Source organism: Chiloscyllium plagiosum, chromosome 19, assembly GCF_004010195.1.
Source record: "Chiloscyllium plagiosum isolate BGI_BamShark_2017 chromosome 19, ASM401019v2, whole genome shotgun sequence".
Lineage (NCBI taxonomy): Eukaryota > Metazoa > Chordata > Chondrichthyes > Orectolobiformes > Hemiscylliidae > Chiloscyllium > Chiloscyllium plagiosum.
The window spans coordinates 64,030,932-64,047,032 of record NC_057728.1 but is presented as its reverse complement, the minus strand read 5'-3'; the positions used below and the strand labels follow the sequence as shown (position 1 = coordinate 64,047,032).

General features: G+C 38.3%; 1 protein-coding gene across 2 annotated transcripts in view; it reads left to right on the top strand.

Moving 5' to 3' along the window:
- gnptab (N-acetylglucosamine-1-phosphate transferase subunits alpha and beta) overlaps positions 1–16,101 on the top strand; it is an 88,272-nt gene that overhangs the window by 51,337 nt on the left and 20,834 nt on the right. For both annotated transcript variants that reach the window (XM_043708746.1, XM_043708747.1), the window contains 7 exons: positions 1,918–2,109; positions 5,440–6,605; positions 7,427–7,626; positions 8,304–8,523; positions 12,344–12,457; positions 13,535–13,620; positions 14,396–14,494. In XM_043708746.1, coding sequence (XP_043564681.1) covers positions 1,918–2,109; positions 5,440–6,605; positions 7,427–7,626; positions 8,304–8,523; positions 12,344–12,457; positions 13,535–13,620; positions 14,396–14,494 — 2,077 coding nt within the window. The remainder of the gene's footprint in view (positions 1–1,917; positions 2,110–5,439; positions 6,606–7,426; positions 7,627–8,303; positions 8,524–12,343; positions 12,458–13,534; positions 13,621–14,395; positions 14,495–16,101) is intronic.

The window sequence follows — 16,101 nt, the reverse complement described above, 5'->3', positions numbered from 1 at the left end:
GAGGACTTCCAGGGCTGCTCTCACCTGACTATACACCATAGTCCTGTCATCTCTGCTGGATGTATCCCTCCACTTTCAAGTCCAGTTATTTTCTTTGGAACTAAACGAGGCTGGAAAATGACTTTTGATGCTGTAAAAAAAGAGGGAGGAGAAGAAAATGGGGCAGATTGTGATGGAGCTAAGAGAAAAATGCAAAGGGAGTGCTAATGGTGATAAAGGAGTGATTGAAATGTGAAATAGCTGTGCATTTAAATAGTGAAAAAAGTCACCTTTGCTGAGTGCAGAGCCAACACGACATGAGTTTCAGTGGGTGGGTGAGGGAAAGGGATGTTGTAATCAGTTTGTACTCTGAAGTTGTTAAACTCCTTGTAAAATCCTGCAGTCCCAGGATGTAAATGTTAGGATGGGTGGCTAGGACGCAAGCCCTGTGGCTATGATGTCAAGGCAACTGGGAGTCAATGTGCTTGTTATCGATATTGGTGGACGGTCTGTCCCCAGAAATGGAAGCAGAGAAATTAAAGGGAGGGAAGGGGAGAGCCCAAAATGGACAGATGAAGGTGAGAGAGGGATGGAATTTGGAGCAAAGCTAATTAATTTTTCCAATTCCGGACCAGAATCAGCACGATTGATGTCATTGATGTACTGGTGAAAATGTGGGAGAGTTCCCGAGTAGGACTGAAGGAACATTCCACTCACTGGACAGTGACAGGCACAACTGGGTCCATTGCTGGTACTCATAGCCACCCTTTGACTTGGAGAACATGCGACAAGTTAAAGGGGTTGTTCAAAGTTAAGATGAGCTCAGCCAGGTGAAGGAGGATGGGAACGTTTCGGGCCTCTTTTCTCAAGGAAGAAGTGGACAGCTCAAGACCATCCTCAAGGGGATGGATATGTACAGGGATTGCATGCCCATGGTGAAGAGGTGGTGCCTGCAGCCAGGAAACTGGACATTATAGAATAGAAGGTAGTGTTAGAGGAATCATAAACGTATGTGGGAGCAAACTGAACAAAGGGAGAAAAAAACGTCAAGTTCAGTGGGGCAGGAGCAAGCTGAAAGGATGGGTCTGCCAGGGAGATTGAGTTTGAGAATCTTTAGGGAGGAGGTAGAAATCATCAGTCATGCTCACTCTGGAAGCCGTATTGTCAGTTTAGCCATGGATTTCAAAAATAAGCTATGCTGTAACACATCTTGGTGTCTTTAGATAATAAAGGTTATACTTTAAATGGACTCTTTAATGATAAGGGACAAAGAACAAAGAAAGTTTACAGTCCAGGCACAGGCCCTTCGGCCCTCCAAGCTTGACCCGATCCAAATGTACTGTCTAAACCTGTTGGTCAATTCCTAAGCATCTGTATCCCTCTGCTCCCCTGCATCTGTCCAGACGCATCTTAAATGAATCTACTGTGCCTGCCTCTACCACCTCTGCTGGAAACCTCTGATTATTATAAACAAAAGACCTAATAGAAATGAATGGGTTTTATTTAGTCTTTGAAACCTCTTTGGAGGCTTTACTACATCAAAGGTGCTAATTCAGTATAATCCTTCGATGACTGCTCTCCCTTCCTATCTCTGTAATCCATGCAAATCTCTCAGCTCTCTTGATCTGTCTCCTCTTCTAAATTGAGCCTCAGATGCATCCTTTTTTTTAATCCTTCACTGTTAACCACCATTTTTTCGGGCCTTAAACATACAATCTCTTTTTACTCCTTTTAAGATGGTCCATGAATCCCATCAGTTTGACTGAGTTTTTGATTATTTGTCCTCATGTCTCCTAATGTAACTTGATGTCAAGTTTTGTTTGATAGCATGCTATAAGGCATTTTGGGATATTTTTACTAATTGAAGGATGCTTAATAAACTTGTTGAACTACTTCTCAGTTTAACCAGATTACTAAATAGGATTGCTTTATTTGCAGGTAACACTGCAGGTCCTCGTGGTGGTGGTGCCGGAGGAGTGCTGAATGTACAGGCCTGGCAGTTTGCTGCAGGGCTCCCTGGAGTAACGTATTGCAACCAAGGTTGTGCCAACTCCTGGCTGGCTGACAAGTTTTGTGATCAAGCTTGTAATGTCTTATCATGTGGATTTGATGCTGGTGATTGTGGGGAAGGTAAGTGTGAACTGCAATTATATGATATCCATTAATGCCTTTAGTATACACTTTATATTTTCAGAATAAATGCAACAAAGATTGCAACAAAGTTATTAAACTGGCTTATTGTTTCGCTCTCCAAGAAATACTTTGCAAGTACAGAAAACACAGATTGATAAGCAACATTTATTCTGAAAATATAAAGTATTTCTTGGAGAGGGAAACAATGAGCCAGTTTAATAACTTTGTTGCAATCTTTTTGAAAACAAAAAAATATCAGGAATAGACTAGTGGCAGGTTTGATAATTACTTACATATAGAAATGGGTATTGTTTTTGGAATTATCAGGAACATCAACATCAGATTTAATTTTTATTTATTTTTCTCGGGTTGTGGACGTGGCTTTCAAAGCTATCATTTGTGGCCAATGATGATTTCATTTAAAATGACAGGCATGATAAGCTATGGGCCAGGAGTTAAATGTGATTTGCCTTTGATAAAACCATGTTGAATTGTCTGGTTGCCTTTAGACTTTCAAAGTGCATGGCTATAATTTCTTTAATTAACAAATCTAACACCTTCCCCATGACCGAAGTAAAGCTAACTGCCCTATTTTCTGACCTCCTCCCTTCTTGAATAGAGGCTTTGTATTTGATAATGTCCAGTCTGGAGTATTTCTAAAATTGAACTTTTGGAAAATTAACACTAGTTACTATCGCATTAATAACCTCTTTCAAAACCCTAGGGTGCAACACATCTATGTCTGGAGACTTGTCAGTTGCAATTTCTTCAGTTTGCTTACTGCTGCTTCCCTTGTGATCATAATTTCTCTAAATTCCTCTCTCTTCCATCTCCTGATTTACTGCTCTTACCACAAACAAAAGATATAGTGGGGAACCAAGGGTCAGTAAAGAATGGGGATCTTCAAAGAATATGTTAATAAAGAATTGTAGAAATTAATAGGATTAAATGTCAACAAATTCCCTGTCCTAATATCCTAGGATTTTTCTTAAATGGTGGCTCCAGAATAGTGGATGCAGTGGTTAAAAGAAGTTACTCAGGCTGGTAGATGTTGAAGAGTGACCTTCCATGAGGATTATTGCTAGGTTTGCTATTCACTATTTACTTAAACAATTTTGTCTCAATTTTGGAATTTTCAGAATTTGTAATTTGCACCAAATTGGAGAGTTAATTACAAAGCAGCACTACAGCAAAATAAAGGAAGACATTAATAAACCTGCTGAATGTGTATGTACTCTATTTGGCAAATAAATTTCAATGTAGATATTTATGACGTGATGCATTTTTGGTGAGAAGAGGAGGGAGGGTACATTTGCTTGGGACGTTTTGAAGTAAGTTGGAGAAATGGATCATTATGATCTTAGTAATGTGCATTACTTTCTAGAAGTACTGGGGTTTATTTCTGGAGGTGTAAAACTGAAAATGTGGGGAGGTGAACAAACTTGTGTAGATCCTTGATCAGACCAGACCTGGAAGTGCTGTGAACAGTTTTGATCTACACATGTCTCAAAATGTTAGAATCATGATGAGATTTTAGAATGATGCGAGAGCTTAAAGGTTATACATATCAAGAAAGATTGACCATGCTGGCGGTTCACTTTTTGTTTGGAAGAATGAAGACTGATGAATTGCCTAATAGAGGTTTTTGGCATTGTGAAAATTTTGTTTGGGTCAGCACAGTGGAAATGTTTCCACTTGCATGGGATACCAGAACTAGATGCTACAAATGGAAGGTAGTCATGAATAAATAAACCCTAAAGGGAATTTAGGAGAAACCTCTTCACCCAGTCTATGTGGTAGTTCCAGATTCTCACTAATCTCTGGGTAAAAATAATAATGCATGCAGTTGTTAGGAGAAGCAAGATAAACAGATGAGGAACAAATGCACAGAAAGATATGCTTATTATGTCTGTTGAAGAAGGGGAAAGGTGGCATAGAACTGACTTGTTAGATTGAATGACTATTTCCTGTCCTTTAAGTACAATGCTGAAAATGTGTTGCTGGAAAAGCACAGCAGGTCAGGCAGCATCCAAGGAGCATTTACGTTTTGGAATGAGCCCTGCCCGAAACGTCGATTCTCCTGCTCCTTGGATGCTGCCTGACCTGCTGCGCTTTTTCAGCAATACATTTTCAGCTCTGATCTCCAGCATCTGCATCTTTCTCCTAGAAGATTTTTACTTAAGCACATTGACAACCTTTGTGTAAATTTTGTTTTACAACAGTTTCTAGTTATAAACAAATGAGAAGTTTTCAAAAATATCTCCTCTTAATGGCTCAAATATTTTTTCTTGCTTGCTAATATTTGGTAATTACTATATGGATTGGGTCTTAGCCCTGTTTGCTCGTAGGTTTTGAGTATCTGTTTATTGAATAAACATTTATTGAAGATGTTGCAGTTTGTAAATAATTAATATTACTGTAGCAAGTATGATAAAAGCAAGATTCTGATATTTATGGCTCTGATAGAAATGCATTTATTGCATCATGAACTGTACTAGAAGTGTAAATGTTTTATTTAATCACCAAAATGGTCAATTTGTTTCGCTTTATTACTGTCATCTGGAACTAAGGAGGCTTTCACCAGATTCCTTCAATAAAATCAAAAATAACTGTTTTAATAAATGAATTGGAGTCATGATTTGGATAAATGAGTGTATTCTTTGGGCAAGTGGCAAAACTGGTTATCAACTAAGCTGCTATGCAGAAGCAAACCCCTTAATCTCAAGCACCCACATTCGTGCATAGATATGACGAGACAGCTCTGCAGAGACACCATGAGTTTGAAAGAAATAAAGGCTTCAGTCGTAAAGTTAGCCATGTTCCCTCTGAGTTTACTTAGTGCGCAGTCTGTTTGTTGCACTATGCAGTCCCTTTATGGTTGCTGTGCATCTTAAAATATTGTTTGTGCCCAACCTGTTTCCTGCATTGCAAATTATGGCCTAGTTTCCTACGTGCCATGCAGCTCAGAGGGAATAATACTTGAGATTTCTGGACTCCAGTCATTTATGAAGAAACTAAATAAAAGTTATTCATGTCAACTTTTAACGTTGATGTTTGAAAACAGTTGTAAGAACTTATTAGATATCAAATTGAATTTGTTCCTAGCAGTTTTATTTTTCTTCGAATTCTAAGTTTTTTGTGAAGATGTTTTCCATTTGTCTCAAAACGTGCATTTGATTTGAAATGGGTGAAGAAACAAAATTTTGATGGTCCGCCAAAATGGAATTGATCCTGAATTGTGAACTTGGTTCTCAACCACTACTTTTATATGGTTATTTTATTTTAATATCTTTGTTATTAATTTTGTTGCACCTACTTCATCCACAGAACACTTTGACCAGATGTATGATGTAAATCTCCACCTTAATCAGACTCATTACGTGCTTCCGAAAGGTGAGGCCTTGCCTTATTTCCGTTTTGGGGCCTTGGCAAACAAAATTACAGAGGCTTCGTTTACTGATAATGTTGTAGTTCGCCATGCTTCTGTGGCTAACAAATGGAAGACTATTCACTTGATCATGCACGGAGGAATGAATGCAACTACAATCCATTTCAATTTGACTTTGCTGGATAAAAATGACAAGGAGTTTAAAATGCACTTCACTGTAGAAGCTGATACCAGAGAAGATCAGAAATCAAACCAAACTGTCAATTCGAAGAAGCAAGAAAAGACTATAAATTACACTGAAGCACCGCTAGAAATGGAAATTCAATTCAAAGATATTGCTGAAGAGCTACAATTTCCCAAAATCCGCGAAAGGACTTTAGATGAGTTGAATATCAGTCTTCTAATGGATCTTCAGTTTATTAACACATCTCTACTGCCTGTTGATGTTCAGAAAGAATTAAAAGAATTGGATACAAAACTAGAAACTGGTGATATCACACTTAAAGGGTACAATCGAACAAAGGTGTTGATTTTGGAACCATTCAGAAAGCTTGCACATTTTTCACAACAAAATGGTAATAAATATATTGTCCAACATCCAAAACATATTGCTTTGGAAAAGAATGTAGGCTTGTTGGAAAGAGAAGTTGCTGGTGAAGGACATATTGAAGATGATGATGCTAAGAATCACCTAACAGAAAAACAAATTGAGAATGGGCGGGTTGGAAGAAATGAACAAGCCAGTGATCAAGTGACTCTAAATTCCTTGCTTTCAATGAAAATAAACAATCTATTAAAAAGCCCTTCTAAAAATGCACCAGAACTCCAAAAATCTGACGTCAGACCTATGACATCACAGAAAATACTTAATATCCTTATACCAAATGATAGCAGCAAGTTAAAACAAGATCAGAATGTGAGGGCAATAGAAAAGAACTTCAAGCCCCAAGAGCAAAGATTCCTAAGAGAAGCTAATCCTGACACTGCAAATACAGAAATAAAAAGCAGCCCAGGAAATGTCAATAGAAAGCTGCAGTATTACACTGGGAGTGATGTTGGCTTTTTACCTTGGGAAAAGCAAGGATATTTCCAGGATCTAGTAGAAGTAAGTCATACATAAAAATGTATTCCCCCATTTGCATAGTATAAAGTTGTGAAATGAGTGGGGTTTGTATTGAAGTAATTGAAGCATTTGTAATATTTTATGGTGAAGACTTGTTCAACTGGTATCAAGTATGCTTTAGTTTATCACAGCAAAATATTGTTAATACTGCATATATTTAAACAAGAGAGCCAGTTTAGAGGGAATTCATTTTAATATTTTGTATCGCACAAGGTCTCATTTGTGCCAATAGGAGCATATTATTTGCAATCTGCCAGACCTATACCATACCATTTGAACATACCTTTCATAATTTTTCTTAAAATTTTCATTTGCTTTATGCATCATTTAATTTTGATAATACTTCTCTGACCCTGGGATGTATTTCTATGATGGAGGCCCTACATAAATGCTGTCATATGGAGGGCTTTTGCAAGGTTGAAGCAAAGAAGTCGCACTGTTGAAGCAGTGTGTAGAGAGCTTGACTGTGTATGTTATATATACTCCGACATTCCTGAGTAGAAATATAGAATGGTTAATTCTCTAGCCCCTCATTCAACTTCTCCCCCGTTTTGATCCGTTGGTGTAATTCAGATTTAATCAGAATATCGGTTGCATATATTTTCATTGATTTTGCTTCATGTTGGACTGAACTCTAAGGCTATGCTGTTGATAAATGACTTTTGTACTAAATAATGCAATCTTTTGATGAATATTTCCTTTGAATAAGGCATATTTTATATCTAGAAATCAGTTTCACTTGAAAATGAGCATCTAAACTTTTAGCCTTCGTACCTTACACGAGTCATTTTGTTTTACTTCAGGAGGATGCAAAACTGGAAAAAGCACTTGCATACCACACTGACAGTAAGCACGTGGGAAGAAAACTTAGAGACACATTTGCAGATTCACTGCGCTATGTAAATAAACTTCTTAATACTAAGTTTGGATTTGCTTCTAGAAAAGTTCCTGCCCATATGCCTCATATGATTGACCGGATTATCATGGATGATCTTCAGGCTATGTGAGATACTGATAATTTTCTAGCTTTCAAACAGTGTTAATATAGAAACCACAGAAAATAACTATTTTTAATAGATCCCTAATTTTCATTTACAGCATGTCTTGACTTTAATTAGAGATGTGATAAAAACATGTTCAAAATATAGCAAATGATGTTGGTGAAACCTTACTAGAATGTATGGTTTTAGAATGCTAATCAATGCAACACTTAGTGTCAAACATCTGAACTAATGAATGAAAGCCAACAAAAGTTTTTTTCAATTTACATCATGGCTTATATTTCCATGAAAATATGTTCTTATGTTTGAAATATTAAAAATATTAGCTTAGAATTCAGATGAAAGAAAAGACTTCTATTTCTGTGGCACTTTTTATAACCATCAAATGTTTCAAAGTGTTTTATAACCAATTGAAGTATGTTTGAAGTGCTGTCACTGTTATAATGTAGAAGCTATAACTGAGTCCAACAGACCCAAGAAAATCGCCAATTCAATTCCAGGTCTGTGTCAAAGATTAGACTTAATTTGGAGTTTAATATTTGTTCATTCTAAAGAAAGGTCATAATCTGGAATCTTAACTAAGTCCACAAGTGATGTAGACTTGCTGAGTATTTCTGACATTTTCTTTTGTTTTCTGATATTTATGTTCATTTCTTAAAATGGCTTTATTACTTGGTAGGTTTCCAGAAGCATTTGACAAGACTTCTAACCATAAAGTGCGTCATTCTGAAGACATGCAGTTTGCATTTTCATATTTTTATTATGTAATGAGTGCACTGCAGCCGTTAAACCTTTCTGATGTTTTTGATGAAGTCGACACTGATCGATCGGGAATCCTTTCTGATCGAGAAATCCGAACGCTAGCAACTAGGATTCATGAGCTCCCACTGAGCTTGCAGGTAAACCTTTTGTACCAATTCACATAGAAACATAGAAGGTAGGAGGAGGAGGAGGCCCATCAAGCCTGCTATGCCATTCATCATGATCATGACAGATCGTTCAACTCAGTAATATAATCCTGCATTCTCTCCATAACCTTTGATCCCATTCACCCCAAGTGCTATATCTAGCCACCTCTACTTCCTGTGAAGAAATGTCTCCTCATCTGTGTCCTAAATGTTCTACCCCGAATCCTCAGACTGTGACTTCTAGTTCTAGACACACCCACCATCGGGAACATCCTCCCTGCATCTATCCTATCTCATCCTGTTAGAATTTTGTATATCTGAGATCCCCCTCATTTGTCTGAACTCCAGTGAAAACAATCCTGAACTAGTCAGCCTTGCCATCCCCGGAACCAGCCTGGTAAACCTTCGCTGCACTCCCTTGAAAGCAAGAGCATCCTTCATGAGAAAAGAAGACCAAAACTGCACCCAGTATTCTAGAGCCAAAGCCCTGTACAACTGGAACAACACATCCCTGCTCCTGTATTCGAAACCTCTCGCAATGAAGGCCAACATATTATTTGCCGCCTTTACCGCCTGCTGCACCTGTATGCTCGACTTCAGCGACTGGTGCACAAGGACACCCAGGTCCTGCTGCACACTCCCATCTTACATTTTACAGCAGAAGATTGAAAATAGTGAGCAAGCTTTGCATGCTTGTACTTCAATAAAAACATAGAATAAAAGCCTTGGGGAGGCGATGGCATTGTGGTATTATTGCTGTACTGCTAATTCAGAGACCCAGATAACATTCTGGGGACCCAGGTTCAAATCCCGCCACTGCAGATGGTGGAATTTGAATTCAGTAAATATCTGGAATTAAGACTCTAATGGTGACCATGAATTGATTGTCAGAAGAACCCTTCTAGTTCACTAAGGCCCTTACCTGGTCTGGCCTACATATGACTCCAGGCAACAGCAATGTGGCTGACTCTTACTGCCATCTGGGTAATTAGGGATGGGCCATAAATGCTGCTTAGTCGGTGACACCTTCATCCCGTGAATAAATAAAGAAAAAAGAGCCTTTTTCTATGCTGTATATCTCTATAACTCTAAAATCAATAAGGGTCGATACTATATTGCAACCAAATCTGTGTCTTTGCCATCAATAGGGAACATAATAAGGTTTGACAAGGTGCTGCACAAAAGGTTAATCCACAAGGATGGACTATATGGGATTGGGGTAATTTATTAGTCTGGGTAGATGTTTGACTGATGGACAAAAGATAGACAGTTGGGATAATTGGGTTTTTTTCCTAGGTGGCAAGATATAATTAGTGGCGTGCCACAGGGTTCAGTCTTTGGACCCTGTTATTTATAATCTACATTGACAACTTGGATATGGGGTAGAAGGCTATATAGCCAAATTTGCGGACAGCACAAAAATCAGCGGGATGGTAAATTGCAATGAGGAAATAAGAACCTTACAAATGGATATGGATAGGTTAGGAGAGTGCGCCGAAATATAGCAGATGAAGTTTAACATGCATAAGTGCGAGGTCATGCATTTGGGTTGGAAAAAATGGGAAGCTAACCTATTGTCTAAATGGGCATAGAGTTTGAAATGCTCCAGTCCAGAAGGATCTAGGTGTTCCCGTTCATGAGTCACAGAAAACTAGCATGCAGGTATGGCAGATAATAAAGAAAGCAAATGGAATGTTGGCTTTTATAGTTAAAGAAATAGAATATAAAGGTAGGGACATATTGTTGCAACTATACAAGGTATTGGTGAGACTGTACAGATACTGTGCACAGTTTTGGTCCCCTTATTTGAGGAACAATGAAGTGGCATTGGAGGCAGTTTAGAGGAGATTCACTAGATTGATCCCAGAGGTGAGGGGTTTGTCATATGAAGAGAGATTTAAAGTGTATACTGTCTGGAATTCAGAAGAATGGGAGGAGATCAAATTGAAGTATTCAAGATAATAAAATGTGTGAATAAAATAGATGTGGAGTGGATGCTTCCTCTTGTGGGGCATTCTAGGATGAGAGGTTATAGTCTTAGGATAAGGGATAGCAAATTTAAAACAGAGTTGTGAAGAAACTCCTTCTCCCAAAGGGTTGAAAATCTGTGGAATTTGCTTGCTCCCCAAAGTGCGGTGGATGCTGGGAGAAGTTATACATTTTTATTGGTAATGGGTTGAAGGCAGGAAAATGGGGGTGAGGGGTGTATCAGCTATGATCAAACAGTGGAGCAGACTCATTGGGATGAATGGCCTAATACTGCTCCTATATCTTGTGAACTTGTAATGTTGTAAAATAAATTGAAAGACGGCATCTTTAAAAAGAGTTGTATTAGGAAGCAAATAATGGAAAGCCTTAACATGTGTTGTTATCAAAGACATTGAGATAGAATGAAGACCAATGATCTGGCCAAAGGTCTGAAGTTGAAACTCAAAAGGCTAGAGGTTGTGTTGTGATTAGTGGGGGAGAATTCTTTTAAAAATTAATTAATAACTTGGTGCACTGCTCAGCCAAAAAGTAGTATTGTTGTAAAGTTGTTTGAAGCCAGTTTGAAGTGGTTCTACGAAAATCATTTTCAAGTGGGAAATCCCATTGAAAATTGTTATCACAATTGAAAGTGATAACAATTAACTATTGATATTTCATACACCAAAACGGAAATTGCGAGGGAATCTCAGCATATCTGACAGCGTCTGTGAAGAGTGTATCTTAAATTTTAGCATGAGCATTGACATTTCTGTATTGAAATATGCCAGCATGTCATAGAGATGTACAATATGGAAACAGACCCTTCGATCCAACCCGTCCAAGCCGACCAGATATCCCAACCCAATCTAGTCCCACCTGCCAGGACCCAGCCCATATCCCTCCAAATCCTTCCTATTCATATACACATCCAAATGCCTCTTAAATGTTGCAATTGTACCAGCCTCCACCACTTCCACTGACACCTTATTCCATACATGTACCACCCTATGTGTGAAAAAGTTGCCCCTTAGGTCTCTTTTATATCTTGTCCCTCTCACCCTAAACCTATGTCCTCTAATTCTGGACTCCCCGACCCCAGGGAAAAGACTCCAGTCTTCCGGCACCTCACCTATGACTATTAATGATACAAATATCTCAGCAAGAGGCCCAGCAATCACTTCTCTAGCTTCCCACAGAGTTCCAGGGTACACCTGATCAGGTCCTGGTGATTTATCTACTTTTACCTGTTTCAAGACATCCAGCATTCCTCCTCTGTAATATGGACATTTTTCAAGGTGTCACCATTTATTTCCCTACATTCTATATCTTCCATGTCCTTTCCCACAATACAGACTGATGCAAAATACTTATTTAGTATCTCCCCCATTTTCTGTGGCTCCACACAAAGGCCGCCTTGCTGATCTTTGAGGGGCCCTATGTTCTCCCTAGTTACCCTTTTGTCCTTAATGTATTTTGTAAAAACCCTTTGAATTCTCCTTAATTCTGTTTGCCAAAACTATCTCATGTCCCTTTTTGCCCTCCTAATTGCCCTCTTAAGTGTACTCCTACTTCCTTTATACTCTTCTAAGGATTCACTCGATCTATCCTGTATATACCTGACATATGCTTCCTTCATGTGTTTACTTATTTCTAAAACATTGCAAACTATAAAAAGTATAAATTTTATGGTAGTTGTATTAATGTTTTTATGTTGCTCACAATCATTATGTTTGTTGAGATTTTTTTGTATCCTTTAGGATCACTGGATCAGGATTGAGGATACTTTTCTCTTGTGATCAGTCACATTTTTTCTGGTTTAACTGTTTTTATATACTGTATATAGGACCTAACTGGTCTGGAACAGATGCTGATCAATTGCTCCAAGATGCTTCCCACAAATGCTACTCAAATTGATAAAGTACCACCCACTCTGGAGGCATATTATGATCCAAACCTGGTAAGTACTTGGCAAATAACCTTCACCTTTCCTACTTTATGTAATGTACTAACTTTAAACTTTATTTTCATTGGAGGGGTACTTTACTTTGTGGTTTACTATTGTATCGTGGCCCTTGCCTAGGAATTGCACACGTTAGAACAAGAATAATTCGGTCGACCTGTCCTTTCGTCTTTTTTTCATGTGGGGCATTTGATTTCTCCTCGATGCATTTGTTAACTCAGGACTGTGAACTATATTTCTGTCACTGTGTAGTGCAGCAGGTTAAGTCTCTCAAACCGTGCGCTTGATGGACAAGGGTTTTTTGACTATAAAGCAATTTTTAAAATGTTTCATAGTGCCCCAGTTAAAACTGAACTAGCTGAAAATGTTAGTAAGCAAATGATTTGAGACTTCTTCTGAATATCAAATAACATAACTGTATTTTGACCAACATTTTATTTAAATTAAATATTTCTGTTGCTACATCAAACATTTTCTACTAGAGCAGAATATTTGGAAGAATCCAGTTGTGACTTGATGACCATTAGACTATGTTTCTGACGTGTAAATGTAATTCTAACTGCAGAAATGGTGGAAATAAAATGAAGGCACATAATGTGTTAACATCTTAAATACTGGGTAACTTCTTGATGTTAACCAGGTCTGTGGTAAATAACATTCAGCACAGGAAGACTAAAAGAAGTTAATTCCCTGGCAGTGATTTGTGTAATTACTCTTAAGTATTAACTGGATAAATCAATTTTCAAATGGATGTCCCAGATATTAAATTGGGAACTTCTACCTTTGAGATTGTACACCTATTAGGATATTATTTCTAACAGCTAAACAGCTTTAATGTATAAAAGCATAAACAGTAACACGTGCCAAGCCAAAGGAGAGATCATGAGTTATAAGCAGGGCCTTCAAGGAAAGAGAGGTGAAGAGGTTTAGGGAGAGAATTACAGAGCATTTAAATTTAATTTATCGATGAGAGGGAATCTTGTTCAGATTTGTATTTAATTTTAATATGGTAAACTAAGTTTGCAAATACTCCAAGGAACATCTGACTAACTTTGTAAATCTTGTTTATTGTAGCCGCCAGTGACCAAAGGACTTGTAATGAACTGCAAACCCATTACTGACCGTATTCGCAAAGCTTACAAGGATAAAAATAAGTACAAGTATGTGGAGTAATTAATGGAATGCTACTTTTTTTTCCATCAACATGGTTAGCAAATAGCTGTGCACTGTCTTTTTGTCTTGTAAGATTCCCAATAGTATTGTTTCTTTGCATAATCTTTTGTTGTGGAGGATATTTCTATGGGGAACTAAAACTTTGTATTTCCATTTCAAATATTGCTGCCAGCATCAGGCAGTTCTTGATCAGGGGCAGCTATGTTTGCTGCAAGGCACCCCACCCCTGTCAACAGAAAAACAATGTCCTGCAATGTGCCTGTTCACCTATCTCTGGTACATTGTGAACTTTTACACCATTTGTCATATCAGCCAGGCTCATAATTTCACTGCAAGCATGTCAATTTCTACAGAGGCTTGTTGTGGTATTTGATCCCACTGAAAGCTGTACCGATACAGCAATATTAACTCTATCTAGAATTGTTGTAGCTTACAGAGAGGAGTTTTTATTCCGTCAGTTTAGGTTGGATTCAGATGCATAAACCAGAATTCCTCTTCTGTTAATTTTTGTCAGCTCCTGTCTTGGCTGACCTCTTATGCCTTGTCATCAGGCAGAAACACTGAACATTAATGAGAGCTTGGTGAAACAGACTGTTCTCACGCCTTTTTTACCATGTAGGTTTTATAAATTGATATGTTTTGCTAACAGACCATACAACCATACTGATATTCACATTCTGGAAATGAATATGGAAAGGGTCATTTTTTAAAAACGTTTTAATTTACAAAACATGGATTAATTTTCAATTTTTCAATAATCAGATTTGAAATCATGGGAGAAGAGGAGATTGCCTTTAAAATGATTCGTACTAATGTTTCTCATGTTGTTGGTCAACTGGATGACATCAGAAGAAACCCAAGGTATGTTTGTGGAAGTATTATTATAATAAAAATCATTTCAGTGACTGGATTGTTATATCTGATATTGTTCTTTGTGTACATTCTTTATTTTGGAATATCTCAACATAGGTTGCACAATGAATTAGTCTGATATTATCATGCAGCACCATTATATCCTCCATATATATGATAGTAATTGCTGACTCCTGCATCTCTTGTGCTGTAAAATTCTGTGAAGAAAATATGAATTGCTAAAAAGGTTTTTGGAAAACTATGCTATTTTTAATTATACGAAGTTCTTGGAGATGGTGTTAGGTACCCAGGCTGTCTCAAACTGCTGGTTGGCAGATCATCCTTTACTGGCTCCTTAGAAACATAGCCTCCTTGGGATGTCCTCTAGGTACGAAGTGGTTGATATGCTTGATGTTCTGTTGTTTGATGGTGATTGGGGAGGTGCTTTGTTGTTGTTGCCTCTCATTATTGCCTTCACACATCTGGTGTACAGGCTGTTATTGCATAACAGCTGGTGTACAGGCTGTTATTGCCTTCTCACAGCTGGTGTACAGGCCGTTATTGCCTTCTCACGGCTGGTGTGTAGACCAACCTTGCTACTGCTGCTCTCAAAATTGATGGCTCACATCGCGGAATTTGTATGTGATACTTCAACCAGCAAAGCACAGTCGTTTACAAAATCAAGATCATTCAACTGGACATGTTGGCTTGGGATGCCAAAGGCTGTGCCCAGCATCACTACCTTCATTGAAAGATCAGTAACCCAGAGGAAAAGAAGTGGAGAGTATGTGCAGCTTGCTGTGCTCTTGTAGTGATGTTGGAATCTGTGATGTCCTTGCTGGTCTTGACACAGCAGATGGAGTTGTGGTATAAGCCTTTGAAGATGTTAAGCTGCAATACCAGGTCCATAGTAGTAGCAACCAAGATCTCTGCCAGCAAGGCATGGAAGAGAATACCTAAGGTGACACATATGTTGAACATCTTCATCTGCTTTTCCTACATTGGATTCTGGGCATCAGTGGAGAGACAGAATCACCAATGAAGAAGCTTTGTTCTGAAATAGCCAGGAACACCTGTGGAATATCCTGATGGAGTGACAGCTGAGTCTGGCAGAATACTCATTTTGTTTTCTGGGCATATGTTGCAGCAGAGTGGCACTGTAATGGATGCCATCAGATGGGAAAAGAAGGGGCTGATCAAAGCACATCTGGGGCAGTACCTTTAAGGAGGACCTTTGAGTTGCCTAATACTTGGCCTGGAGCGAAGATGATTGTAATGGAAGGGGGCCAGTGTCGGAGTCTTGCTGCCCGTTGTACTGTATGGGACCAGAGGAACTAAATCTTAAGTTCAAAGCGGATAAAACATTTGAACATTTGAGGTGGAAGCTCCTGCATTCTTGTACATTGTGATACCAAATGTGAAAATGTCTGCACTAAGTTTGACTGTCAACCATTAGGACCCACTAAAACTGCAGTGAATTGGCACAATGGGTTTTTTTTAACTGCCCAAACAATTTGTGTGATGACTCATTTACTAGTTGTAAGCTAATTATAAAGTCTGATTCCCAAGATCAGTATTTGTCATGATTAATGACTCATTTCTTTCTATTCACTTAA